Source organism: Manacus vitellinus, unplaced genomic scaffold, assembly GCF_001715985.3.
Source record: "Manacus vitellinus isolate BGI_N305 unplaced genomic scaffold, ASM171598v3 scaffold_11_pilon, whole genome shotgun sequence".
NCBI lineage: Eukaryota > Metazoa > Chordata > Aves > Passeriformes > Pipridae > Manacus > Manacus vitellinus.
In genome coordinates, this window is record NW_021938895.1 from 4,016,114 (window position 1) to 4,042,384 (window position 26,271).

Consider the following 26,271-nt stretch of genomic DNA (forward strand, 5'->3'; position numbering starts at 1 on the left):
TGGAGAATATTAAGATACGCTCACTGGAGCCTGCTGGATTAATCCAAGTAAATGATCAAAATCTCTAGGATTGTGAGGTGTGACTGTAGATAATCAGAGGCACTGCCAATTACTTTTAAGAGGTAAGTTGATTAGAACAGGTAGATACCTAACAACTATTTCCTTAATAAAGAAAATAAAGTGAGTAAGAGAAAGTGAGTATGAGGAATATACTGATAGTTGTGCATGATGTTCCTGCTGAAGATGTGGAGTCCATTATTTATATATTAGTAGTAGCATTATCAATTATTGCTTAGTAGGAAAACTAATAGATTGAAATAGACAAATTTTCATTGGTCTTTGTGTCTCCTTAGTGGTGCTTTTCCTGGATGAGAAATCGTTTTCTAGGCACAGTGATAATTGCCCAGAGATGAACATTGTTTACATATGAATGATAGTGTTGGTGTCAAATGGTTTAATTAATTAGAGGTGTATGGTTTTATTTCCTGAAGCTGTAATTTCTTCCGTTAAAGGAATTGAAGTCAATCTACAGAATTATGGCTTGAATAAATTGTTATATAATAAATTGATGATGTGGATCCAAGCTGTTCTTTATTCATTTGGCAGCTCATGCAAAAACAGAAGTGGAGGGAAGGGATTCCCAAACTTTTTTTTTTAATTTTCTATGAAATCCAAGATGGAGATTCTCACTCTGGCTGATCTACAGAGCACTTTCCTGGCTGTGCAGCAGATGGTGGGGTTTATAGACCTCCAAGCTGGACATCTCTTGGGAAGAGAGGGAGCAGCCGTTGCTGGTGACTTGCATCCAAAGCAGCTCCTGTCTCTTCCCTGTTGTGGAGGCAGTGGCAGTTGTTTGAAAACTCAAGCCATCCACTGTAGGAAACTGCCAGTGTCTCTGTAAACAAAAAAGTTACTGTTAAGGCACTGATCCTGTTAGTATTTTGGTGATTTAGCTTGGAAGGCAAGAAAATTTGAGGCTTAGTGGTGTTTGGGACTGTGATCAAATGAAAATCTTCCTTTTAAGGCTGAGTCTGGGAAAGGTAACTAGTCCAGGAGGGATGTGATGCCTCTAGTAATCAAGAGAGGGAACTAGGAATTGGTGAGCAATCACAAATCTGCAGAAGGGATTCAAGTAGTACATGGGCACACTTAAAGATTGATGTGGTCAGTTCAGTAGGAACTAGAAATTAGGAAGAGAAATGGCCTTAAAAGGGTGCTTGGAGGACAGAGCTAGAGAAGGGTGAGAGCAGAACTGAGCAGACTGTAGGGAGCTTGAATAGCAGCAAATGATATCATGGATTGTGATTGTATAAATGGAAGAAACAAGTTTAGAGAAGGGATTTCCGAACAGACATGATTTTAGAGGTAGAGTGGAAATTTTTTTTATGGTCAAGAACTAAGATTTGTTTTTCTGAAGGCTATAATTTATTACACAAACAGAGTAACAAGGAAAATTATTTGTGTATTTTAATTACACAGGATTAAACCCTGTACTTTTCAATTAATAATTCTGAAAATCTTTCCGTTTTTCTGCTGTTTGAACTTGAATTAATTTTTTTCCTTATAGAAATCCTAAGGAAAAAAAATCACCAATCGTAACATTATTTTCCTGATAAGTTATTATTTTTGGAAGCTTTTTTCTTTTTACAGTATTTTAGAGAATAGCTGCAAAAAGCTTAATTCAGATGAAAAACTTGAGAACTCTAAAAGAAATTGTTGTCAAGTATCTTCTCTAAAAACAGAGTGAACTGCAGACAGTGCAGCAACCTTGCCAAATTTAAAACCCTGTTCAGTAGATTATTATGTGTTGGTTTATTTTCTGAGGTTATGTATTTTGTATAAAACTTTATTTAGTTTTTTTGTTACCTATTATTTTGCGATTCATATAATTTTTCTAATGCATTTTAGATATTTTGTTGATTAGACCAAGATGAGCTGTCAGAAATGTGGCACAGAATAGTTGTTGTGTTTGAAGACATGGTGATACACGTTCCTGAGCTAGATTTCATCTGCAACTTCTATTTCTCTTATTGCAGGTACAGCTGTGGTGGATTGTTTATCACAGTATAGATGAGTGTAAAATGTATTTCATTACAGATGTTGCTGAAAATCTATTTGGGCAAGTTCTACCACAGATAATTTAAAATATTTCCATATCAACAGTGTATTTTGAGAAAAGTGCAAGTGTTCTGGTGGGAACTTAGAACGGGACATAGGTAAAAAGTCTGATATAAGTAGTTTTATGATCATAGAATCACAAAATTGCTGTGGTTGTAAGGAACCTCTGAAGATCATCTGGTCTAACTCCCCTCAGAGCTGGTTGCTCAAGGCTTTGTCTAATTGTATTTTGAACATTTCCAATAAAGGAGGCTCTGTGATATGCCTAGGGAACCTCTTGTACTGCTTTGCAACTTGCACAATAACTTCTTTTCCTTAATTTTGAATGTCTTGTATTTTGATCTATGCCCATTACCTCTTGTCACTGTGCACTGATGAGAAGGGTCCTATTTTGCCGTTGTGTGGAAAAGGAAATTACCAGCAATATACAGTTCAGTGTGTCTGCTAAATTAAGTGGTTTAGACACATATTAGCACAGAGAGCATTAGCATCTCTTCAGTTGTTGAGATACTGTATAGTAAAACTTTATCCAGCTGCCCCATTTTGCCAGTAGATGGGGCATGTTGCATACTATTTTACTGTCTTGCAGTTGCTTCCTTCAGTGTTACATATAAATAAACTCTATGGGGATGATTTGGCTTTGCATTCTTATCTTTTTTTGCAGCATTTAATGATAATATATTGTAGTGATAGACCGCAGATTTTATATTTTCTTCATAGCAAAGATGTCTTTTATGCCACATGATAAATAGCATAACTGTGAAAATGGCATTTGGAGCAAATAAAAAAAAATTAAATCCTTTGTGTTGTGCAAAGTATTAAAAATACAAGTTTTATATAAAAGTCATTTTATGAAATATGAAGTAAACACACTGTTAACTTTTCCCAATAATTTAAGTGATTAGTGATCTCTATAGAAAGAACTTCAGGGAGATCAAGCAAGGATCTAAAAAACTGTTGCAGAAAATGTAGTTCCTAAATAAATAATATTTTGTGTGTGTTTTTATGTTGGTTTGGTTTTGGTTTTGTTTTTTTTTTTTTTTCTTCTTTTTGTTTTTGGTTGATTGGTTGGTTTTTGTTTGGTTTTCTTTACCCCTTAATGGTGATCTTTGCTGTCATGTGAAACTTATCTGCTTCTGCTTTATCATGGAAAGGATTTTGTTTTGTCAGTATTTTTTTAAAGATTTTTAGAAAGAAAAGGCCTTTTGTTTACAGTCTTTCTTAGAAACCATTTTATTCTCAGTCATTGTGTGATTTTTGTCTGTTTAGTGTCTCTGACCTCTCTGCTGCAGTGGTGTCAGTGATTACTGTACTTCAGGCATTCCTGTGGCTGCAGCAATGCCTTATCAAAGGACATGGCAGACCAGATGCCATATGGTTTTTATTATTGTAACTATTTTCTGTCTTTTGGTTTAGTTCTGAGTTTGGATTCAGAATTTGGATACTGGCATATTAACAGTCGTCCAGATGCTAACATGAAATTTTGAGTAGCTGCTGTTTTGTCACACATCCTACACTTGCTACTGTTTTGTTGTCTCCTCCTGCTTTCCAGATTTGACTTGGATTATTTCTCACTTGAGATAGAGGCAAGTACTGTAACTTGACAGACATCATTAAAAAAGATTTTCTGGGATTTGAGGACATCTTTTCTCAGGGCTGAGAGAACTGTCTTTGTTTCTTTATCATTTTGTTCTGGGTAGTGTAGGAGTTGGCATTCTAGGTGGGAGTAGTTTGATCTCTTGTGTCTCATGCTGGCTTCAACCAGATGCTTTAAGAGGAACTTGCAAACATTTGAAAAATATTTTTTTTAATGTCTGATTTTGATGAAATACCAACTCAACTGATTCCAAGTTGGTTAACAGTTCTTTAAAAACCCATAGGTTTTGTAATTCTTCTTATTTAAAATGCAGTTTAATGAATTTGTGGGAGTTCTAATAAATCTACTTTTTTGGCATACCATCACTTTTAGACTCAGTGATACCTAGTGGCAAAGAAATCTTTCATCACTGTTAAAAAGCTGGCTCTTGAATTGATCGAATGTCTCCTTTCTCTGACAGAGGGCAAAATGGGTTCTACAATTTACCCGATCAGTGACTTTTTATTATTCTCCTGTTATTCATCTCCTTTATAACTCAGTAATGCAAGATGGCTCAGCCTTTCTTAAGAAGGAGGTTTTCTTGAAGCATTATAACCTCCTTTCTTAGAAACATGGTAAAAAGGTTTTTTAATTAGTTCTTCTAAAGTCAGTTTTTTTCCTTCAAGTGGTATGCACAAGTGAGGTAATAAAAGCAGTTTTCAGACCAGATAGATCCCTTCCTTCCTCTCTTTCTAAATCTGCAACAACGTTTGCTTTAAATTTTGGGGATAAATTTCTGTCTTCAGAAATTGTGGATTTTCTGGTGGTTAATACCCATTTCTTACCTTCAGATTTCTTTGTATTGTGTTGTTTTTTTTCAATTTTGTCTCTTTGATAGAGAAACCACCCAGTAGCCATGATTCTTTCTTGTTTGTTCATGGCTCCCTTAAAGCAGGAAGCTGTCATTCATTAGTCCTTAAGAGCCAACGGAAGGTACCAAGAATATGTATAGCTGGAATAGTTACTGTTGCACAGGGCTAATCAGCAGAGGAAAAATGAGCAGACCTATAGAGGTGGAAAGTCTAAAAATTATCTCAAGCGGGTGGCATTAATCTGATTGTCTCTTCTCTTTTGACTTCATTTTCCTCTTCAATTTTCCCATGTGACTGTCTTGTCATGTATTTTACTAACATAATAACTCTGGTTTCATGTAAATTATATTTCTATCTTGGTTTTCCAAGAAAATCATACCTGTGCTCTCTGTCCATCTCGGCTCCCCTAATAACTTGTGAATCATTTAGCAGAGTTCAGAGAGATTTGACAGGTGTTAAGGGCTGAAAGATTAGATTCCTGCAGGTTTTTTGAAAATTGGTAGCTGGCTAAATCCACGTGTCTAGTGAAGGAAAAGGCAATAGATGGAAAATGGTAGTTATCTGTTCTGCCTGGTCTTGGCAGCTGGTCAGCTAAAACATGGTATTGGCCAGGCATGGCCTGCACATCTCAGCTGTGGTGTATCGTGTGTCCTGTTCATTGGGGTGAGGACAAACAGGAGATACTGAGAATTTTGTGATAAATATTGGGAAGAGCTTGAGTCGAGAGCATTATAGGGGATGGTAGGGGAAAGCAGGTGACTGGAGGAGAAAATGCTGAGGATGCTGCAGCTAAGGTTGGTTTTGTATGCATTTCAACTCCTTATGAAACTTGACTCTTCCTTATTGAGTAGCGGTGCCCAGGTTCTTTCTAGTATTTGTTTACACAACATAAGCTGTTACATATGCTGATGAAGTTCATAAATATGTGAAGCTATTGCATGCAGTTCTTCTAATGTACTTGTCAGCTCTGTGCCTTGAGTGCCCTCCATGCAGGTGAAGAAAATAGCATCATTCAGAGGTTAGTTACCCATTCAGGGGTTAGTCACTTCAAACTGGTCAAACTGCAGGTCACTACTTGCCTTGTCACTGGTGCCATATTCCCACCATGTCCCCTGTGCCAGCACTGTCATTCCTGAGTTGGAGAGCTCAACCAAAGATATTGAAAACTAACCCAGGGGAAAAAAAAACCAAAACCAAACAACATTTCAGATGGATTTAGTTCCCTTATCTGTTTTACTGCAGGAACAGTAGTGCTGGCACAAATGAAGTAGTGCAAATACTATAGCTGGCTTTGGAGGAGGAATGGCTTTGTCTGTTAGTGGAAGCTAACAGACATTTTGCTTTTTAAGCCATTGCAGAACTGTGCTCTGTTCTTTCTTGCTGCTTATCTCTGACTGCAGTTTGGGACTTTGTGAGTGGAAACTCCAGAGACTTTCAAGTGGACTATTTGGTGCCCCTTGGTAAGGAATGTGGAGCTACTGGAAGCAGCTAAATTACTGTGGCAAGTACATAGATATTCTGGATGCTGCATAAGAGAGCATAAGTGATAGTAAGTGCTTTCTCAAGGCTTTGAGTTACTTTACACACAAGATGTCAAAAAGGAGTTGAGGATTTTGATCATGGAAGAAAAACTTAAAATATGCATTGCTTTAAGTGGTTCTTGATACTGCAGACAAAAAGTCTAGATCCATGGTGATCTTGCTTGCCATGAGAATCTTCTTTGGATTTTAATCCCCAAGAATTCTTCATGAAATAAAGTAACAACAGAGAATTTACTGTTTGATGGATGTCAGTTTTATCATTTAATGATAGAAGATTCATATTCTCTGACGGATTTTAAGCAGTGCAGAGGCATGTAAAGGTCTTTTCTGCAGCATGAAGTGAATTGTTAGCCTCTGAATGCTGTGCTGCACTCACTGTACTGTAGTAGTCAGACTACGGGAATTTAAAGAGAAACGTCTCTGCTTTTGTTGCTACATCTCATTAGGGTTCATCCATATTAAGGGAAGCAGACTTGCTTGTTAATAATTGACAGTCTTTGAATTTTCTAATTATATCTACTTTCTTTTCCAACTGTTAACTTTATTGCTGTATGATCTACAGTTCTGTCACTGTTGTGCTCGATGTGAGGGACAGCAACAGTGCATCCTCAACTCTGAAGCTTCTGTATCATTCACCCATGTTTCTGGGGTCTGTTTTCTTCAGACCATACTAGACAGAAAGGTCATAGTTGACATTAGATCTTGCAGAAGTATTTCAGGAATGTGAGAAGGAGTCGGAATTTTTTTGTTTCATATCGTTTAGGGTTTTATTTTTTGCTATCACTATTCTTTAATAGCCAAGAACTGTGCTCTGCTCTGGACAAGGTTGGTGCTTATTTCACCAGAAGATGTTGTCATTACTTGGTGTATCTGACTTGAGAATCTCCAAGCAGCACCTGAGAGGGGGCAAGAATTCAGAATTTCTAAAAGTCTGCTAAAGGTTTCATTTTACTTTACTTCACGTAGAGGACTAGTCCTTATGAAGTAAGGACAGTAGAGAATTTGTTTTTTAATCATTACTGAGGGAAATGCTGTCTGCCTTTCTTTATGGGTCTTTCAAACAACTCTGTAAGGGTAACTCAACTTAGAATGGAAGAATTGAGAAACCTCACTTTTTGCTTCACAAAATGTAGAGTAAATTTGTATTCAGTGATTAATTGCATTGTATTACATAGCACTTTTAAAAAGTACTGTCTGCATGGATTGTGCAGCTTAGGGAAAAAAAAGGAGCAGGTAAAGTTTGGGTTTGATATCAGCTTCATGTGAACCAAAATGAAATGTTATGTATGACTTGTGGTCAGACAGATATTTATTGTCATTAAAAATTCTGAGTAGTGATTTACAAAAAAGCAAACCAGAAAGAAGCTAGAACTGAAGTGAGGATCCCCTTGGCAAATCTGTAGAGGTTATGTGAAGATTATAGAGTGAAGAGTTGAGAAATTCAGAAGGCAAGTGAATGTATTCATGTGTGAATAATTGGTATTATAATAGTTTGAGTTATAGAAACTCAGTTCTATAAAGCAGGATTCCTCTGACAATAGTATTTTTACTGCCTCTGGCACAAAAACTGCCAGAAGAGAGGGTATCAATGGAGAGATTTCAGATGAGTAGTTTTAAAAGGAGTAATTGAAAAGGTGTTAAGGCATTAACTTGCAATTGTCTGTACTCTGTTCATTTTTTTAACAAAGTTCACTCAAAGTTTTTCTTCTGTAAATAGCTGTCTCATTCTGTTACCTACTGGAAACTGATAGTATGTCATGAATCATATTGACTAGAAAATAAAAAGACTGTCATTCTACTCTTGACAGTTCACAGTCTTCTAAAATATAAACATTAAGGTAGCAAAGATGGGACCCCAGTTTATTTTTTAGCAGCAATCCATTAATTCAGTAGTTCCTGCCCATTAGCCTTTTAGTTTTGCATCAGTTTTACCCTGTGGTAGCTCCTTCTTCTTTTTTGAGTCATATTCAACTGTCCTGCAGGATGCAGAGATAAATTTTACTTTTTCCTGCCTCATACACCAGCTTCTCAGGTCCATGATATTCTTGCAGTAGTGCCTTTTTCTTTCCTGTAAAAAGGAAGGGAATCAGTGTAGATTATGAAAACTGGTGTTGTCTGCAGTTGGTCCCATGGTTCTGTGGTCGGTTAAACACTTCTCCTACTTGTACCATTCCCTTGTCTACAGGAATTGGGCAGGACAGAAAGACAGACTGGTGGTGGATATTGTTTTTAAATACAGTATTTGTTGCTCAATTTTTTCACTGTTTTACAGGCTTGACTGTCTGTATAGAAGAAAAATACATATAACAATGCTTTGGTTGCTAAGGATCTGGAGCCAGAATTTCCTCTCTCATCCCAAAAGACGTTGCTGCAGCACTTTTTTGTGGTTGCTTTGTCCTAATTAAAAATAGCAGTAAAAAACAACACATACAATGTCTGTTTGAAAAGTACTGCATGAGACAGTGAGTGAGTGCAACTTGCTGTCATTTGGGCAGACTTGAAATTTAATGAGATGCGTAATACAAGGATTAAGTCCATTTTACTTTAATGTGATTTCCCTCACTTAAGAATTTTAGGAATGTACTTGTGTGGTCAGGCAAATTATGGGTCCTCATCCCAGGTGGGACTCACAGGGTGGACAGAAGAGATGCACCATTAAAATACTTAAAGTACAATTCACCGATGTAAAAAATGTCAAATGTGTTTGACATTATAGCTGATATAGCTATCTGACAGCAAAGTCAGCCTAAAGAGCCAAAATCAGTGTATCTTTAAAAATTTCGACTAATAGTTTATACATTTCAGGACATACTAGATTTCCTTTAAAAGACTTTTATTCCCCTTCTGTGTCTTATTTACCCATCCTTGGAGATGAACTGAGGCTAAGCCCATTGCCTAAGAGGGGAGTTTATTTTGTCATAAGTTTACATATCCCTGTTTAGTTTGAGATTTGCTGCTTCAGTTGTTAATGAAAATCTCTTGTACAATCTGGGGAAAAAAATACATGAACTCCTGAAAAGTTATATGAGTAGATTGTAGTTTGTCATCAGTAAAACAGTGACCCTGACTGTAGAAGCCACTATCAAACCTTGAAAATACCTGGAGAAAGCATTTTTTTTTTCCTCTCAAAATTTGCAGTTCTCCATAAGGATTATTTGTAGAAATAAATACACATTCCAGGTGAGACTGTTTTTATTGCAGTGTGGTTGTATCTTTAGATAGCTTTAAAGCTAAAAGGTTAAGATTTATTCCTAATGCAGTGGTGAAACTAGCTGCATACACACTCATGGGAAGCAAGTTCTGAAGTACAGCTGTGCTTCTCTGAGCATCTGTGAATTAATTCACAGCACTTGTACCTGCACAGCGCTTGTATCTTCAAAGCAAGATCTTTGTAACTCAGTGTGAGGTTGGCAGACACAGATCTAGGACTTAATACCCCATAAATCAAAGCAACTTACAAATATAAAGAACATTATGAAGGTGCTTAACATAAGAGTGCATTTTGAAATGAAGAAAATTTGTCAGTCTCTGGTAACTGTTGGCTGTGATTTTCATTTATAGTCACTTGGCCACAAGTTCAGCAGTTTTGCAAAAATATGAGCAGTTTTCATCGTTGTTTGAATTTGAACGTGGAAGCTTCAGTTTTTCCCAGTGTTTTTATTGGTCTTCTGAGCTGTGTCTTGTTAGTGCACTTGAAAAGGATGTTGACAATAGCATTAGGTTTGAATAGTCTTCCTTCTACATTTGCTGATCATATTGCAAAAGTGTCCCAAAACCTCTTTTTAGATTGGTGCCTTAGTTGTATCTCGCTGCAGATGGGTTAGTAAAATAAAATACCCTTTCTGAAAAGTAGTATATTATGTAATTTTTCAAAGGCATAGAATATACAGTTAAGAAATAAGAAACAATGAACAAGTAAGGATGCAAAAATACTGAAAAAATTATCACATTGCCATGGTGCTTCAAGTTGAGTTACACAATACAGAGGAAAGGCAGGGGTGGTGAGGTTAGTTTAAGGACCACAGGCTCGTTGTATAAATGAGGTGTTTGTGAGATTTTTTTCTAAAACCACATTTTGTCAATGCAGTGATCTTGAGTACAGAGGTGGGAATGAATGTAAGATGGAGGAGATTTAGCTGATTTGAACAGTGAAGATGCTTTTGAATTGGCAGTGGACATAAATGGGAATGAGAAGTGATTGCATACAAGTCACAAAGCCTTGTCACTGTTATGACAGTTACACATCCATGTGGGATGCTCATGAAGGTCCTTGAGTCTTGCATCCGTGGAGGTTTTCAATACATGGGTGGGTGAAGCCCTGAGCAACCTGGTCTGCCCTCACAGCTGACCCTGGATGGAGTAGTAGGTTGGACCAGAGACTTTCTCATGTCCCTTCGAACATGAATTATTCTATGAATCCATGGGTTGCACTTCTTGCTTGTTGTATAATGATTTTAAATTGCTGAGGACCTAAAAAGGGAAAATGAGAATAGTTGTCTTTAGAGTCTGCACTACCCAAATGAGAATGAGTTCTACATCATTGCTTGGCTGTTTTCTTTCAGTGTTTTACCTACAAATGTATATATTTATAGGTAAATGTATATATATGTAGTATATTATACTTAATGTATAAAATACATTTTTAGGGATATCTTGTTTCCACAGTTTAGGAATTGTGTGCATGACTGAGTGTCCACTCCTTATATTTGTAAAAGTCCTTGGTGTCTCTAATTTTCTCACATTGAAATCAAGAGACAGCTTTATCCTTGAAGTGTGAACACATTTGTTTCACACACAGCAGCATATTTTAATATCCTGGTCTCTTTACTGGGGGGTACCTGTGCATCTAAAAGGTTTTGTTTTTTTTTTCCCCCACTATAATTCAGTTCGAATAAGGAGGAAATCGAGACGGCGCTCGCAGTGGGGCAAAGGCATTATTAAGAAGAGGAAAGTCAATAATTTGAAGAAAGATGAAGATGATGCAAAGTTTGCTGATGATGAAAATCATGGTGAGGACAGTAAATTGCTGGAAAATGGAGAGCTAGAGATCAGCACTGACTGCATTGAGGAGAATGGAGAGGAAACAGGAGACCTCTCTATGACAAATGATGAATCCTCTTGTGATATTATGGATATAGATGCAGAGCAGAGGCTTAACAATGGGACATCAGCAAAGGAAAACAATTTTGCATCCACAGAAGAAGAGAGCTCAAATGAATCCCTATTAATAACTGACAGTGTTACCCTAGGTACTGAAAAGGAACTAAGGAAGGACTCTACACTGAAAGGGGACTGTGTGAATGGAGAGACATCTGTACACAGCTCCGAAGGTGTACCTGTTCCAGCCTGTCATAATGGCAAAATGGAATCACTTGATGCTGTTTCACCTTGTGACAGCAGAGATAGTAACAAGCAAAAATCTTTATCTGAAGATCAGCCAAAGGAGAGAATGGAAACTTCCAGTGAAAGTCAAGAAAGTGATCTAGTGAAAGCTGAGTTACCACATTGCAGCAATAATGAGATAACACTACAGAGCACAGACATGGAAACTAAAGATGCTGAAACAGATAAAGAAGGTACAGGTTGTTTTCAATGTTTCTGTCTTAATATTAGTGTCCAGGTTAATGTGTATATTTTTCATTGTGATATGTTACAATTCATACTATATAGCAATATTTTATGAAGTGCTGACTATTTATTTGAAACTCTTAGCATGCTTAAAACATTTAATTCACATAGAAAAATTAGAAGTCTACTCTTGACTTGGTGTATTTTTATCTTAGGCAAGTAAATGTATCTTCGTACTAACACTGATCTGTTTATTTTTGTAGGCTTTGTGGAAAATACTGTAAATACTGAGAGAACATTAAAACAATAATTAACTATTTAAAATATTATAAATGGAGATAAATATATGATATAGCTTTTGGTCTGTGTATTCTGTCTGATTTATATTTTGATCTACATGATAAGTTTTGACTAGTTTTGTTTAGAGATTTATGATAAAAGTATCATTGACATTGGATGGAAAACCATAGAAATACGTAATGTATTCCTTTAAAAACATTTGTTTGTTGCAAAAGCTAAAGTAAAAGTTGAAGTCATAGAAAAAGCCAGAAAAACTGTTGTTTATCTATTGGAGAAGGTATCTGGCTTTGGAGTCACAGTGAACACAGTAACAGTGCAGCAAAAGGATAAGAGAAGGAGAAGGGAAATCCTGGTGGTACATAAAAGAAGGGGCCATGTCCTTTGAAGACAAGAGACATAGTTTCCTCAGGGAACAGAAATAAAAGCCTTATACATGATTGCCTTTTTAATGAGCTTTTCAGAATTATCTAAAAGAATGAAATCTTTACTTCAAAAGTTAGTCTTGAGATTTACAAAGTAAATGAGCTTTAATGAGAGATCTGAATTTTGAGAATATCACTGTCTAGATGTTGACTGTGTTTGTACATACGTGTTTTCTCTAAGGGTAAGGAGAATAGTACAAGAAAGGTCCTAAGAATATCACAAGAAGGGTATGATGTGTTAAGAGCCTTTACATTTCTAAATTTGGCAGTTGAATTTTGTATACTTTAGGATGGTTATAATAGTGGGATCCTCAGAAGAAAAGGCTTTTTAAATAGCTGAGGAGGAGAAAAATAGTGAATGAATGTAGAGAGAGAATCAGGAGATATAAACCCACTTTATTCTCTGCAACAGGATTGGACAACATCCTGAACACAGAGGTGGAAAAAAACAGGAAAGTGTCACAAAAGCATGAGATTTCTGAAGTAAAGCAGATGTTAGAATTACTGTGGTGATGAAGACATGGGATGCTTTTGAGAGAAAAATGAGGATTTCACTCAAGCAGAAAGATTTTCAGCATTAGCTTAGTATTTGAATTTCTCTTAGAAGCTTTTTAATTTGTTGTTGTTAAATAGAAATGATATAATGGAAACTCTTTAGTGGCATTCAGTTTTCTCTTTGGACTTCTGAGTTCAAAGATTACCAGTTTCATGTGTGTTTTCTGAACTGTAGTTTTGTGCACCTGTAAACATTCAGAATTCTGCAAAACTGATGAATCATGTGCATTGCTACATTCTTGCTTGATTCAAAAAAACTCAACAAACCAACCAAGCAAAATCAAACTAAAGTGAAGAAACAAGCTGTTCACTTTGTGAGACTGGCATTGCTGATAATTGTTTTTCAAATAACAGGTATATTCAAAAGCAAGAGAACACGGAAAGTCGCTGTGGAACAGTCAAAGCCCACAAGTTTGGAGCAGGTCCCAGAGGAACCATCAGATCCCTTACCCTCTGTAGTTGTTGACCATGGCAGACTAAAGGTAATAGAACTGAAAAAATAAATTGAACTGTTAACAAACTCCATGAAAAATGCTTCCTTTCTCTGTTCTGAAGCAATGTTCCCTATATTTTTGGCTGCAAACAAGTATTATGACTGCAGTGACTTTTGCAAATTATTAGTTGATCAGTGTTTTTTGGATGAAAAATTATTAGAACTGCTGAATCCTGACTGTCCCATCATTACTACATTTAGAAATCCAGTAATGTCACAGCAGTCCACTATTTTAATTGCAGGTTTTACAGGTACTCTTATGCATTAATTGGACATGTCAGGTACCAAGGAACTGCTGGGTGCCTGGTAATTAGGAGTTAATATGCCCAGTAATTAGGAGTTAACATCATCTTTTCCTTTCCTGTGTATGTATACTTGGAGGAGGGGACTGTTAGTGGACTGGAAGGCAAATTGGACTTTGTGCTGATGTTTTGGTATCATAGACTGCTAGTTAATTTTCTTTCAGTTTGGTCCCTTTTTAAGCAAAGTTACAATAAAATTTGCTATCTTCTGTTGTAAAAACTACCTTGACCTGCTATGAAATTGAGATCTCATTTTCTGTGGAGTATAGATGATAATCTCTTTGGAACCATAGAATTGTTATGAGAGGGGGAAAAAAAAATCTTAAATTTTACTCTTTGCTACTACGTACAGTACTTTCGCCTTTTGTTTATGAGCAATGTTACATGTGTTGTGTGTCTCCTTCTTGTCCCCTTCTCTGTTTTGCACCATTTGTCAACATTTGTGGAGTTCCAAGTGTGTTTTCATTTGGTAGTACTTAAAATTTCTTGCCAATGCAAATTCTTAAAAATGTCTGCTTTAGCTATCAAGGCAGTTTTTATTGACCAAGATGAAACAGGATGAAGTGGCATTCAAAGAAAACAAACATTGCCCCAACTATGCTGAGTAAAAAAATCTTAAGAAAAAAACATATGGGTATAAGCAGAGAAGTGAAGAGAGACATCAAGTCCTTTTTGTATCTATATGGAAGCAATAGCCTTGCTGCTACCCAGGTGTGGTTCATTTTATTTGTATGTATCCCTTCAAAGTAGGGCTTCAGAAAGAGGTTGCATTTCTGATTTGTCCTTAAAAACATTGTAAAAATTGATAATAGAAAACCCTCTTAACTTCACCTTTTGTTTTGTTCCAACAGAAACTGCTTGATTTGGTGGTTAAGAAAAGTGACAACCTGACTGTTGACCAACTTGAGAGATTATATTCACTCCTCAGTCAGTGCATCTACAGACATCGTAGAGACTATGACAAATCACAACTTATAGAGGTGATGTTGTACAGTTCTTTTATTCATTATCTGAATATTGTGAGATAGGTTTAGGTTTTCCAAGAACTGTTAATCTGTCAATTCACTGCTGTACAGGCAAAACCTTTAAATAGTCTTTGAGACTTTAAATAGAAAGAATTTTAGTGTACTAATGGCTTAGAAACCAGGGATTGTTTCTGATAACACTTCCTCAGAAAAGGTTCATTTCATCATGGGCACAGTCTGGTCATAACTCTGGATATGCATTCCATCCAACATCACTATTCTAGCTGTAGAGGAATTGGGATCAGCTTGCTGATAACCAGCCCTGCTGAGAAAAAGGACAACAATTGCAAGTTTCCAGTTGGATCACTAAGCACTAAATATTCTTCTCCATGAATAATTTACAACAAAACCTGGAAAGGCCTTAGTGTGGGATTTTTTTAGAGTTCCTGCAAAACACTTTTCAAACCATTTTCATGCTGTTCCTTTGCAATCTTCACCTAAAAATGTGTTGAAAAACTGTGCAAAATGTTAGGTAGATTAAAAAGACATTTATCCAGCAGGAGAATATAGAAACTGATCTTTACTTTGATAATCCAAACTGTGCAGAGATGTGTTTATAGCTGGGTCACCAATAGCATAAGTGTGCAGTAAGACTTGAATTCATGCAGTGTGCCACTGCAATGCTTTCCTAATACATATTGAGCACATTAATTATATAAGTGACCCTGATAAGCTTCGATTTTTCTCATGGACTGTCATAGTAGAGTGCTTTTCTGCATTAATACATCTTTAATTAGTTTCCTCTTTTACCATATTTTGCTAGCAGATAGCAGCTAATAAACAGAAATGTCTATTTTCCTATTATTTATTCAGATTAAAAAAAACCAGTAAATACTACTACATAATGTAACTTTATTTCTGTCTATGTGTGTGTAATTGATGGTCTGTGTCTCTTGCAGGAGATGGAAAGAACAGTTCGTGTGTTTGAAACATTCCTGTGAACTTGTCAAGATGGGTGGGTTTATCCTCTCAAACTGCTCATGGGAGAGCAGCCCTCTGAGCCATTCAGTTTCCATTTGCACCAAGTATGTGCAGAGCCTTGGTCTTAAGTGCTCTCTCTTTTTGTTTCTGTTGAATTTGGTGCTATTGTCTCAGGTACCTGAAACCAACCAGCCTACAAGAACCAAACAGAACTTCATATAGTTGTATCTGATATAAATAAAGAATGCAATGCCACAGCTTGGAGATTTTTTGGTGCTACAGAAACTGTTCTCATTCCTGCTCTTGTTCACTCTACATGCATTTATCTTTGGGGAAAACTTCGGGCAAAGTGAAGACCAACACATACAAGAGGACTGGAAAGAGCAGATCTTAGTTGAATATTTTTAAACAGGCAACCTTTTTTTAATTTTTTTTTCCAATTTTTCTCTTCTCTGGGGTAACGGACAAAATGAATCTGTTCTAAAGAAGGCAGTGATGTGTTATGGTAGAAATCTTGAGTAACTGGATGTACAGTAATTTGAAGATGAGGCTCTCTAGAACTGCCTTTAATGTGCCTTTTAGTCAATTGAGAAAGATTAGGCTAAGCAGTTTGTTTGGATTATAGCAAATGGCAATGTTAGAAAGCTGTCTGCAGAATGAAGATCTCCAAAAGGATGAATTGTATTCTCTTCATTGGATGGCAACCAGTATTATGGTTCTATAATGCCTGTCTTACTCTACAGAACTAAACTAAGACACACTGAAAAAGCCACATACTTTACCAAAATGGTGAAATTCCTTTTTCATTGGTATATATTTGTTTTAGAAACAAGTACACAGTGAAACTCTTCTGTGTTACTAAAAATGAAGCATTTTCCCACCATCTCCTTGTTTTCCAGTGTGAGTTCTTTAAGGAAAGCAAGGTTAATACTTGCAGGTTTCATTCTGAAGTTGTGTGTTTGTAATATAGATTGGACTGTGCAGTGCAGGTAAGACACTATAGTTGGTCAAAGTCCTGGAGCCCAACCTCAGTTGAAAATAAAACTTACATTAGGTTTCACAAGTCGTTCTGTGCAAAGCATTGTTACTGTTGGGGGGATTGGAGCACATCCTTTGGAATCCATCTGTTTGGACCAGGGTTCTCTGGGTCTGAATTGTGGAGTTCAACACCTTTCCTTTCTGGCAACTGGAGAGAATAGTCTAGGCAATTCCAAAAAAACCCCTTGTGTTTTATCACAAGCTCGGAGTTACAACATTACCTGGGCTGATTTATTTTGAACCCACGTGGAAGGTGTTGTAGAGCAGTTGGCTGGTGTTCCCATCATAAACCATTCGTTGTGACTGTCCCTATGTAGCTGCAGGAGTGTCTGTCCAGAAATATGCAATGCAGTGTGATTAGTTTTTAATTAAACAGACTACTGCAGAGATACTGAGCTACCTCAGCTTTTTGTATTTTAGTTACCAACAGTGTTCATGGAGGACTGTAATCACTCTGCTCCCACGTCCAAACCGAAGCTAAGGGACTTGCCAGCTCTACAGCTCATCCCAGTGTAGTGCTGCAGAGAGAGAATGTGGGCCTTGGCCTACTGCAGTGATCCAAAGTGCTTTGTACATTATGGTTAAACATAATTCTATCTTGGATCTTTTTCTCCCCCGAATGCCACTGTTTTTCTTCATAGCTAATGGCAGGAAAAGGTTTTAAGCGTTCATGTATGTCTAGTTACACCTAAATGCAACCCATGCAGAAACTGTATTTTTTAGGTGGGAAAGTGCGATTAAAAACAACAAAAACAAGCAGAAAACACATTTTAAATGAGATTCTTTGATCTCAGATTTGATTATGGGATTTTTTTCCATGTTTCATTTAGTATTTATTAGCATCATACCTGTTTGAGATATTTATGTGTCTGGTACATTAACAGCATTTTGTATTTTGATGGAAATTGTTACAAACTTTAAGATTTGATTAAATGAAATGTAGCAGATTTTTTGTAGCAAGTTTCTGATAAAAGGGTTTTTTGCAAGTCTCAGGTTCTTGCTGCAGAATTTTTTAAGAATATTTATTCCAGTTTCACTTACTCAAAGAAGTTTTTGTTCAAGTAACAGCAGCACTTGTGGAAGATAAAACTGCATTCATTTGTAAGAAGTTAATAAATTTATATGAAACTAAAACAGTTGAGAATTTTAGTCACCAGTGAGTGTGAAAAGCAAGTTTAAGCTAATGCCTATCATTAAAAATGGTTCTAAAAGGTCAGGTTTCTAAAGGAAAATTTTTACTGTCAGTTGTTGATTGGGAAAAATCGTTAAGAGGCAACTTTACTATTTGAGGAGCTGCCATATTGTTTTAGAGAAAAGTAGCTGATATCAGATGTTCTAGTGGACAGCTTACCTAAAATGATATACTCGCCTTCTTAGCCCAAATAACCACACTTCAGTTTTTGTTTTCCTTTACAGATGTCTGGTGGTTATAGAGTTTAAACAGCTGTTAATCTATCCATGTGGTCTAAACTTGTTTACTCTTTGTATGTTTTTAATTTTTTTGCCACATAGCACTGGCAAGAGTTTGTACAAATTGACCTCTCTTCCTTGTTTCTTGTTGTGAAAATTGCAAATAAACTCCTGTGTGAGTCCTTGTGCTGGGGCCAATGGAACGTGGCTGACCAGGAGGAAGGAGTTTTCCCTGGGGGGCTGGAGGGGCTGTCTTGGAATGATAGAGTTGCTCTTGGGTGAAGTTGATGGCTATGGAGTTAATTGTATTTGCAAGCTTGAATCTCACCTGTGATTATTTTTTGTTTTGTTTTGTGTCCTCTGTATTGTTACTTGATTTCCTCATATGCCAATGTATTTACAGGATTACTGGGTTTTGTAATATCGTCTTCCTTTTTTTTTTTGTTTTGATTAAGTTGGTGGGTCAGTGCTGGTTTTACCTTCAGTCTCCTGAACGGCAGAACCTGCAGCTGATAGTCATTTATTTTGTTTTTATTTTATTTTGTAATCACAACATAAGCTTGAATTTGGGCTTGTACTTGCATCTTTTGTATCTTGTACATTGGGTTATTTAGACATTGGGGCGTCCTGTTTGTTTTCATTAACGTGTGTCTACTTTGTGGATTAAGTAGACTTCCTTCATCAGCTATGGTATATTTTGGATTCTATAGTTTTATTCAGAACTGTGTTTTAATTGATGTTTTGCATTTTGACTTCATTTTACGTTAGTTTGAAGTAAGTTATTTAATTTTTTTTGAACTTCTGGAGATTTTGAACATTTTACTGTAATTTGTAATATAACTGCTGTGAAATACTTGAATAAAGATGACAAGAAAACACAGCTTTAGCTCCTTCAAGAATGTATTTAAACCTCCTGGCTGATAACAGTCTTTTCCTTACCAGACCTCCTTTGATTTCACAGTTGAGATGTTTCCCTCTGGGATCTTGCTGTTTAGTTATTTTGAGCAGTTTAATCCAAACTTCTGCTTTCAGTGTTTGTCCATTAGAGAAATGGCTTCTAATTAGAGGGTTTTTAAGGAAACACTCTCTTCCTATCTATCAAATCTATCAAAGTTATTCTTGCTTATTGTGGGTTGTTTGGTTTTTGTTTTGCTTTTTTAAAGATGGACTCTAATGTATCTAGGAATTCTGCTAGTTTGTTTCCCAAATAATTCATGCAGAGGAGAGAGTAAGCTGCTAGAGGTCATGAAAGTGAAGAACCAACCTGCATCTTACTCAGCAATTTATCCAGGGCTTACAAACTGCATGTGATGGATACCATGTGGAACAGAGTATGAGAAGCTGTTCTATAGATCTGTTATGGTCTCTTGAGGTGTAGAACTTAGAACACACCTGCTCCTTTTCCTCTTTTCCTTTCTGTGTACCTCAAACTGGGCAAAAAAGCAGTTGAGGAAGAGGGTAGTAGTAACTTACTTCATGTCTGACTCCAATTCCACTTTTATGTGCAGCTTTGAAAGCACAATTAGGTATGAAATTTAATATCTGTGACATAATAATGATGTTGATGGGTGAGAGTCTGGGCTCCTTTAGTATCAGCGTGGGCAGATGGGCTGTTTTGATCTGAATGGCCTTGCAGGTACCGGCACTGCACATGGCACCACCCAAGGGAGGTTTGCAGTCTGAATAAAGTGTGTAGGGTGTGAGGTCCTGTGTCTCCTTCTGTCTTTCAGGAGTGTGAATGGCCATGTTGACAGAGCATAGATTCAGATCTAATTTCTCACAGTGGCTTTAAAAATAATCAAGCAAAAGAGACAAAAATGTGCTTTATTTGGGAATAGACCGAAGGATTCCTCAAAAGATACTTAGTGAACTTGGAGTGGTACTTTAAAAGTATGAGTTAGTGAGAAATAGTTGGGTTGGTTGTTCAGAAAGCCTTAGCAGAGGCTTGTGCAACACTTGTATTTATTGACTGCTTAATGCTGCTTCCTTCTGTTGTTTTCTGTCCTGAATGTAGTTTTCAAATGCAATTTCCTATATTTCCTTAAATTTGTAGTGCTGCACATTCTCTGTTTCCTTCATAAACTTTTCAGATAACTTTTAAATAAATTAAAACTGAGATCCTTTTCTTCTGTATTTTGGGTAGGATTTGCATTCAGACTTTTAATATATGGGATTTTAAGCTAGCACTGCATGTGAATAAATTCTGCAAGCTAAATCAGTAAACTTATGAACTGATTAATTAAGCCAAACACTTCATTTTTTTTCCCCTCCTCCTTTTATGCATCACTTGTGGTCATGTAACTATTATGTAAAAATGAGGGATTATAAACTTTAACACTAATTAATTTAGCCTCATTCCATTTTAGGTGAGTAATTTTTTTGCAGTGTGATTATTTGCACAGGGAGGATATTTTGGTTGAACCCACTGCCAGTAGATGGTTGTGACTGCTTCAAAATTCTATTTATTTTAGAATTGCATTTGAGTTATGCTATATTGAGCCTCACTTTAATATCAGGGAAAGTCTTTTTCTTTTAAAAATATGATAAGCTGCTAAGATTTAAAATGGATTCACCACTTGTAGTGGAATGTTGGTGTAAACCTGTCCATTCGCATTAAGGTTTGCTGACCTGGAATGCCGGTATGGGAGAATGCTGCTTTCAAGTTTCAGGTGCAAAAGGTGATGTGGAGTTAAGTGGTGTTAGAAGGCTCCTCACATCCAGTTACAGGGGTGGGGCAGGTTGGGAGCACAGGGGAAGGTTGTTCAGGCTCCATGTTCGGGATGTCGGTGCTGTGGCACTGAGGGCATGTTGGGGGACAACAGAGCTGGAGCTGGTTCTGCTGTGCTGGACTCCTCTCTGTGTTTGCTGCCATCTTTCAGCAATCAGGATTTTGGCAGAGTACACGTGAGAAGTGTACCAGGTCCCTCAGACTGGATGGCTGCTGGGAGTGCTCACACCATTTGTCATCCTGTTCTTTTGTGGAGATGAATTATGTCATGATGAAAACCCCTTTGCATCAATGTAGAATCTGAATTGTGCTATAGCACATCAGTGCTTGACTGTCTGTGTGGAAGTAGGAGTTTGTAGATGACCTGTCAGCTTTGGGACTCTTGACTGGGGGGAAAGCAAGACTTGGGGAACTTTGAAAAGGGCTACCTTTTAAGTATCTATTCAGCAAAGGAAGTAAAACAGAATATAGAGGATTAATTCATCCTAGAAAATACATTAAATTTGGACTGAATTAGTTTTCTAAGGATTCTTTCTGCTGTAAAAGAGAAACAGTGTTTTAGTTAAGATCTATTTGTTGTCTCCAGAGCTCCAGTTCTGTTGTAAAGGTCTGGCTGACTCTGTTACCTCTTGTAGAATCCCTTCTGTATGTGGAGGCTGCCCAGGAGAACACTGAAACCTGATATTGGTAATAGGGAAAGACAAATTGCCAATATGTTTTAGGTGTCTAATGAACATAACTCTGCCATAAGTTTTGAAGTGATGCCCACAGCATTCTCTGTGACATTACAAAAGGTTTAGTGAGATAATGGAAATGTAGCATGGATACTTACATATTAATACTATTAATATCAGTTTAGTAATAAATTACTGGTTTCTATTGACATTTTAAGTACCAGAAATACAGCATGTAAGACAACGTTTTCATGAAGCACTGGAGAGGTAACTGGTTTAAAATTAATGTCTCACATTTATACTGGGGTTAGAGTGCTTCAGAGCCTTGCTCTAAAATTTAAATCGTGTCCAGAAGGCAAAAAGCTTTTTAAAAATAAAAAGCTTCCTTTTCACAAGATTCAGAGGACAGCCACGAAAGCACAAGCTGAGCATAAATTTTACAGTGTTAATCTTTTCAGTACATGAGAATAAATTTTGGAAATGGAAATGAGCTGACACCTAATGATGATTTAAATGTTTAGCAATTTGTTGCTTAAATTTGGGTTTATTCACGGAGAATAATGCTGGCAGAAAGTGCTGGTTTGTTGAATTAGATGCTGTGGCACATGTGATTTAATCTCATGCATGCATAGGGTCTGCAAACATCTGCATGGCTTAACAGTGTTTTTGGGGAAGGCATTTAGTCTTGATCTGCAGAGCACATCTGCCCTGCTCTCTGAGCTTTTCATCGAGTGGTTAAGCTCATGGGTAGCAACATGTGCCTCATTCCTCATTTATTTTGGTATGGCTTCAACTTCCAGGCCCTGCTTCTTGTCTTCTCTTTATGTTCTAGACTATTCATACTTACTTCCCTCCCCCTCAAAGACACTAATGCACTGTGATCAAGTAGCCTCTCAGTCTTCTTTTTGCTGAACAGAACGAGCTCTTTATGGCTCTCACTGCATTTTCTCCAGCCTTTAAGTCAATTTTGTGGCTCTGTTCTGCAGTAGGTCAATTTTTCAACATCTTCTAAAACATTTGTTCTCCAAGGAAATTGATGGGATATTCCAGCATAGGTCCCACCAGTGCCATTTGTAGAGGCAAAAATCACTGATTCGTACTCACTGCCTCCCTTTTTACACATCCAAAGATCAATTTACTCCTTTTATACCATGAAATTGGGCTGGGAGCTGTTGTTGCTTCTCCGACTTTCAGCTTTTCATGAGGGAATTTTCCATCCTGAATGTCAGCCTTCCTCATTCCCACCTCCCCAAGGAACTGCTTAGCTTTATAAAAAGAAGTTTCGTTTTATGGGTCCCAGCCAGCCAGAGGAGCCAGCACCATGTGTATGACTTGTTCAGTCCCCATTATCTATCCCTCAGCTAATCTTCATTTCCACAGGTCTGTGACTAGTGATTTATGTCAACATTTTCCTTCAAGAACTTTGGGAGAAGAGGATTTCCCCATTAGAAACACTCTTGATAGCACCAAATTGAGAATTACTCGAACAGATTAGATATTCCTCAATTAATCTGCCTATTCTGAGCCCATTTAATATTTGCTGTCTGAACACTGTACAGTGAGAAAGTTGAAGTATTTTGTCACATGTTGCTTGAAAATCTATTACCTTATCAATCAAATGTGTAATCCTGTCAGAGAATGAGATCAGGTTTGTGTGATACAGCCAATTTTCTAGAAAATCATTGTATTTCTTCTTATCTCTTTGATTCATGATCAGTTTAGTTAGATATCATCTTTCCATTTTTACTTGGGCTTGATGTCAGGTGAATGCCCTGTAATTACCCAGTCATTTCACTTGCCCTTTGATAACTGTCACATTATTGGCACTCTCTGAAATACCCACATTATTAAAAATGAATGTCAGCAGGGCAGGGACTTCTGGGCTTTCTGGAGGTGGTTGAGTGTTAGGTTACCTCCAGAATTCAAAACCCCTTATCCCGTAGGGAAAGTCTAATATTCTCTCCAGGTAATAAGCAGTCTGGACATCTTAATCTCTATAGGGGGATACCTCTTGCCAAACAGAAAACAGAAATGTGAACCATTCCCAAGCTGCCACATTTCCACTCTTCATTTTTCCTGGAAAGGCTGCATGTGGCATTTTTGTCATAGAATGGTAGGGTGTTAAGGGTTGGAATGGAACACTGCCAGGGTTGGGGCATCTACAGCCTCCCTGGGCAACCTATTCCTGTGCCTCACCACCCTCACCGTAAAGAATTTCTTCCTAATGTCTAACCTAAATTTCCCCCCTTACAGTTTGTACCCATTCCCCTTTGTCCTGTCACTACAGTTCCTGATGGAGAGTCTGTCTCCAGCTGCCCTGTAGGCCCCTTAAGATATGGAATGTTGCTGTGAGGTCTCCACACAACCTTCTCTTCTCCAGGCTGAACAGCCCCAGCATCCTCAGCCTGACATGTTCCAATGCATAAACAGGCAGCTTTGCAGAAAAGCTGGGCATAAATTGAAGCAGGTAAAATTGAACTTGATGTCAACAAGTAACAGAGCCCTGCATTCACTGGGCATGAAAACAAATACCTTACTAAAAGATGATCTCTTTTAATGGAAACAGTGCTACAGATATTCCAGCAGGGTTGGAAGTTTAGGCTTGCTTTGTGAGAGCTGCTTATTGTTACTTGAGTGGAGGGGCCGTGGTTCAGGTAGAGCATAACGCTGGGATACCCTTAGAGCATTTGGTGCATCCCCTTCCCTGTTCAGTTCCCTGATTCTTACTTGGATGCTGTCCACAAGGACATTGCAACAGAACTTAGAGACTACTTTGCTTGAGTTCCCAAGATGTGGAGAGGAAGTGGTTCCTTTCTGTCTGTAAAAACTATTATTAACATGTATTGTTTTTAATGAGGTGAGAAGCTGATGCTTGTGTAGGAGTGTCACTGGTGACCTTAGGTAGGCTCCTGGTCTTTAGCCACGAAAATGTGAGAAAAGGTCACCGATTGTGGATGATGGAAAAGGTGTTTGTATTGCCTGTGATTGCATGACGGGCAACATTCAGCGTAGCCCCTGTTGTCACCACAGTTCCCTAGTTCTGTGTTAATTTGCTTACAAACTACATGCTGAAGTTGCCTCTCAAGCTGTTAAAAACCCTGGGTTAGTAGTGCTGTTCTCTAGACAGGTCATGGAAGAGTTTGATATTGTGTGTATTTTGCCAGTGTGAATCTTGCTGTGTAAGATCTGGGGTATGTATGAACTCCAGAGGAAAAAAGAAAGCTGCTCAAAACCAACAAATTAGAAGCAGCAGGAAACATTTCAAACCTTCACTGTACAGACCACCACTAATGAAAAATTCAGAGGCAGATTTTGGCTTGATGGCAGCACTGGAGCTTTCTTCTCCCAGGTACTAACTGAGCCAAAACACTTAGTTTTGTGTGCAAAACTGCTACCGATTGAAGTAGATTTTGTTTGGAAAAAGAAAACTGGAACTTGTTACTTTTTAAGAAATCTGCCAGCGAAACAGGGCTTAGTAAAAGTAGTGTGTGTTATCAAAAGAAAAAACACCAGTGACCACCAGCGAAGGGAGAGTTGTTTTTCAGGGTAGTCTGCCACTTTGGTTTATCTTTCCAGGCTTCCACAGCTCTGCTGAGGAGCCCGTGATGGCAGCTCTTGCTTTCATGAATTCTAACCTCAGTGAGTGTTTAATCATGCCTCAAACAGCTTGGCTTTTCAGAGGAAAAATGGTGTTTCTGTTCCGGTATCGCTGTCCAGCTTAATGTAATGAGTGATGGGAACACCGTGCCTGGGACACATCCATCTGCTTCCCTCCAGACCATTTTCTTCCTGGCTTTTTCTGCAGTCTAAAGTTATCAACCCAGAACACTCGCCAGTGATGGGAACTTGCTGCTGCCTTCCTGTACTTGCTGGCATCTCCACTCCAGCTGAAAGCATGCTTCAGCTCCTGCTTTGGAGCCAACTTAAAATGGGGAAGAAGGCAGTAAGGGGTGAGCTTAAGGGTCTCATTCAATATAAAAGTCTTGTATTAGCCATGACAAATTGTAAAAATGTCCAGGTAGATACAGAGTCATTGTCTTCCTACAAACCTGGCACAGGTTGCAGCCTGCCAGCTCCTGCCTGCATATGCTGTTTGTAGGTTTATCCCATATTCCATTACACCTTTCTCAGTGGTGGTAGGGAGGCACTGTGGTTCTGAGACCTTGCCTTTGCATTTGAGACAGTGGAGAACAGCTTTGGAATCCATTTCCCCACCCTCCCTTTTTTTTTTTTTTTTCCCCCAGAGAAATTCTTCACGGGAAGCTGGGCGAGTACCTGAAGCCATTTGTGCCTTTTCAGTCTCTGCTGATGGTGCCTGGTGGAGCCGGGCGGGAGCACAGCTGTGGCTGCTCTCCTGGATAATCCCTGCAGCTGCGGAAAGCGGGTGCTCACGCTGGCGCTGGGTTTGTCTGGACTCCTCCAAGGGCAAGCTGAAGTGTAACGAACGCTCTTAATTAGCTTGCTCCAGTTGCACTGTGCTAAGCTCAGCCTTAGCACCTCAGTGCAGTTAATTAAAAGACCGGGTGGCTGAGGTTTTATTAGTACAGTGTGTTTGCCGCTGGATGAAACAATGGGAGAAAGGTGGATGACTTGTGTAAATTGTCAGGGGTAGGTGATTACCTGAACACAGTGAACAGCCCTGTTTGGAGATCACTCTCCTTCCCAGGTGAGCCAGGGGAGAGTCACACCAGAGAACAAAGGAGTTTTTATCATTATCAGGCTGCTGAG

The 26,271-nt window shown here is 37.9% G+C and overlaps 1 protein-coding gene across 3 annotated transcripts in view; it reads left to right on the forward strand.

Annotated features, from left to right (window-relative positions):
- Positions 1 to 19,021, forward strand: part of ATAD2B (ATPase family AAA domain containing 2B) — a 59,084-nt gene extending 40,063 nt beyond the window's left edge. For all 3 annotated transcript variants that reach the window (XM_018088787.2, XM_018088785.2, XM_018088786.1), the window contains 4 exons: positions 10,994 to 11,683; positions 13,307 to 13,434; positions 14,599 to 14,727; positions 15,672 to 19,021. In XM_018088787.2, the coding sequence (XP_017944276.1) occupies positions 10,994 to 11,683; positions 13,307 to 13,434; positions 14,599 to 14,727; positions 15,672 to 15,713 (989 nt within the window). In that variant the 3' untranslated portion in view covers positions 15,714 to 19,021. The remainder of the gene's footprint in view (positions 1 to 10,993; positions 11,684 to 13,306; positions 13,435 to 14,598; positions 14,728 to 15,671) is intronic.
- The last annotated feature ends 7,250 nt before the right edge of the window (positions 19,022 to 26,271 follow it).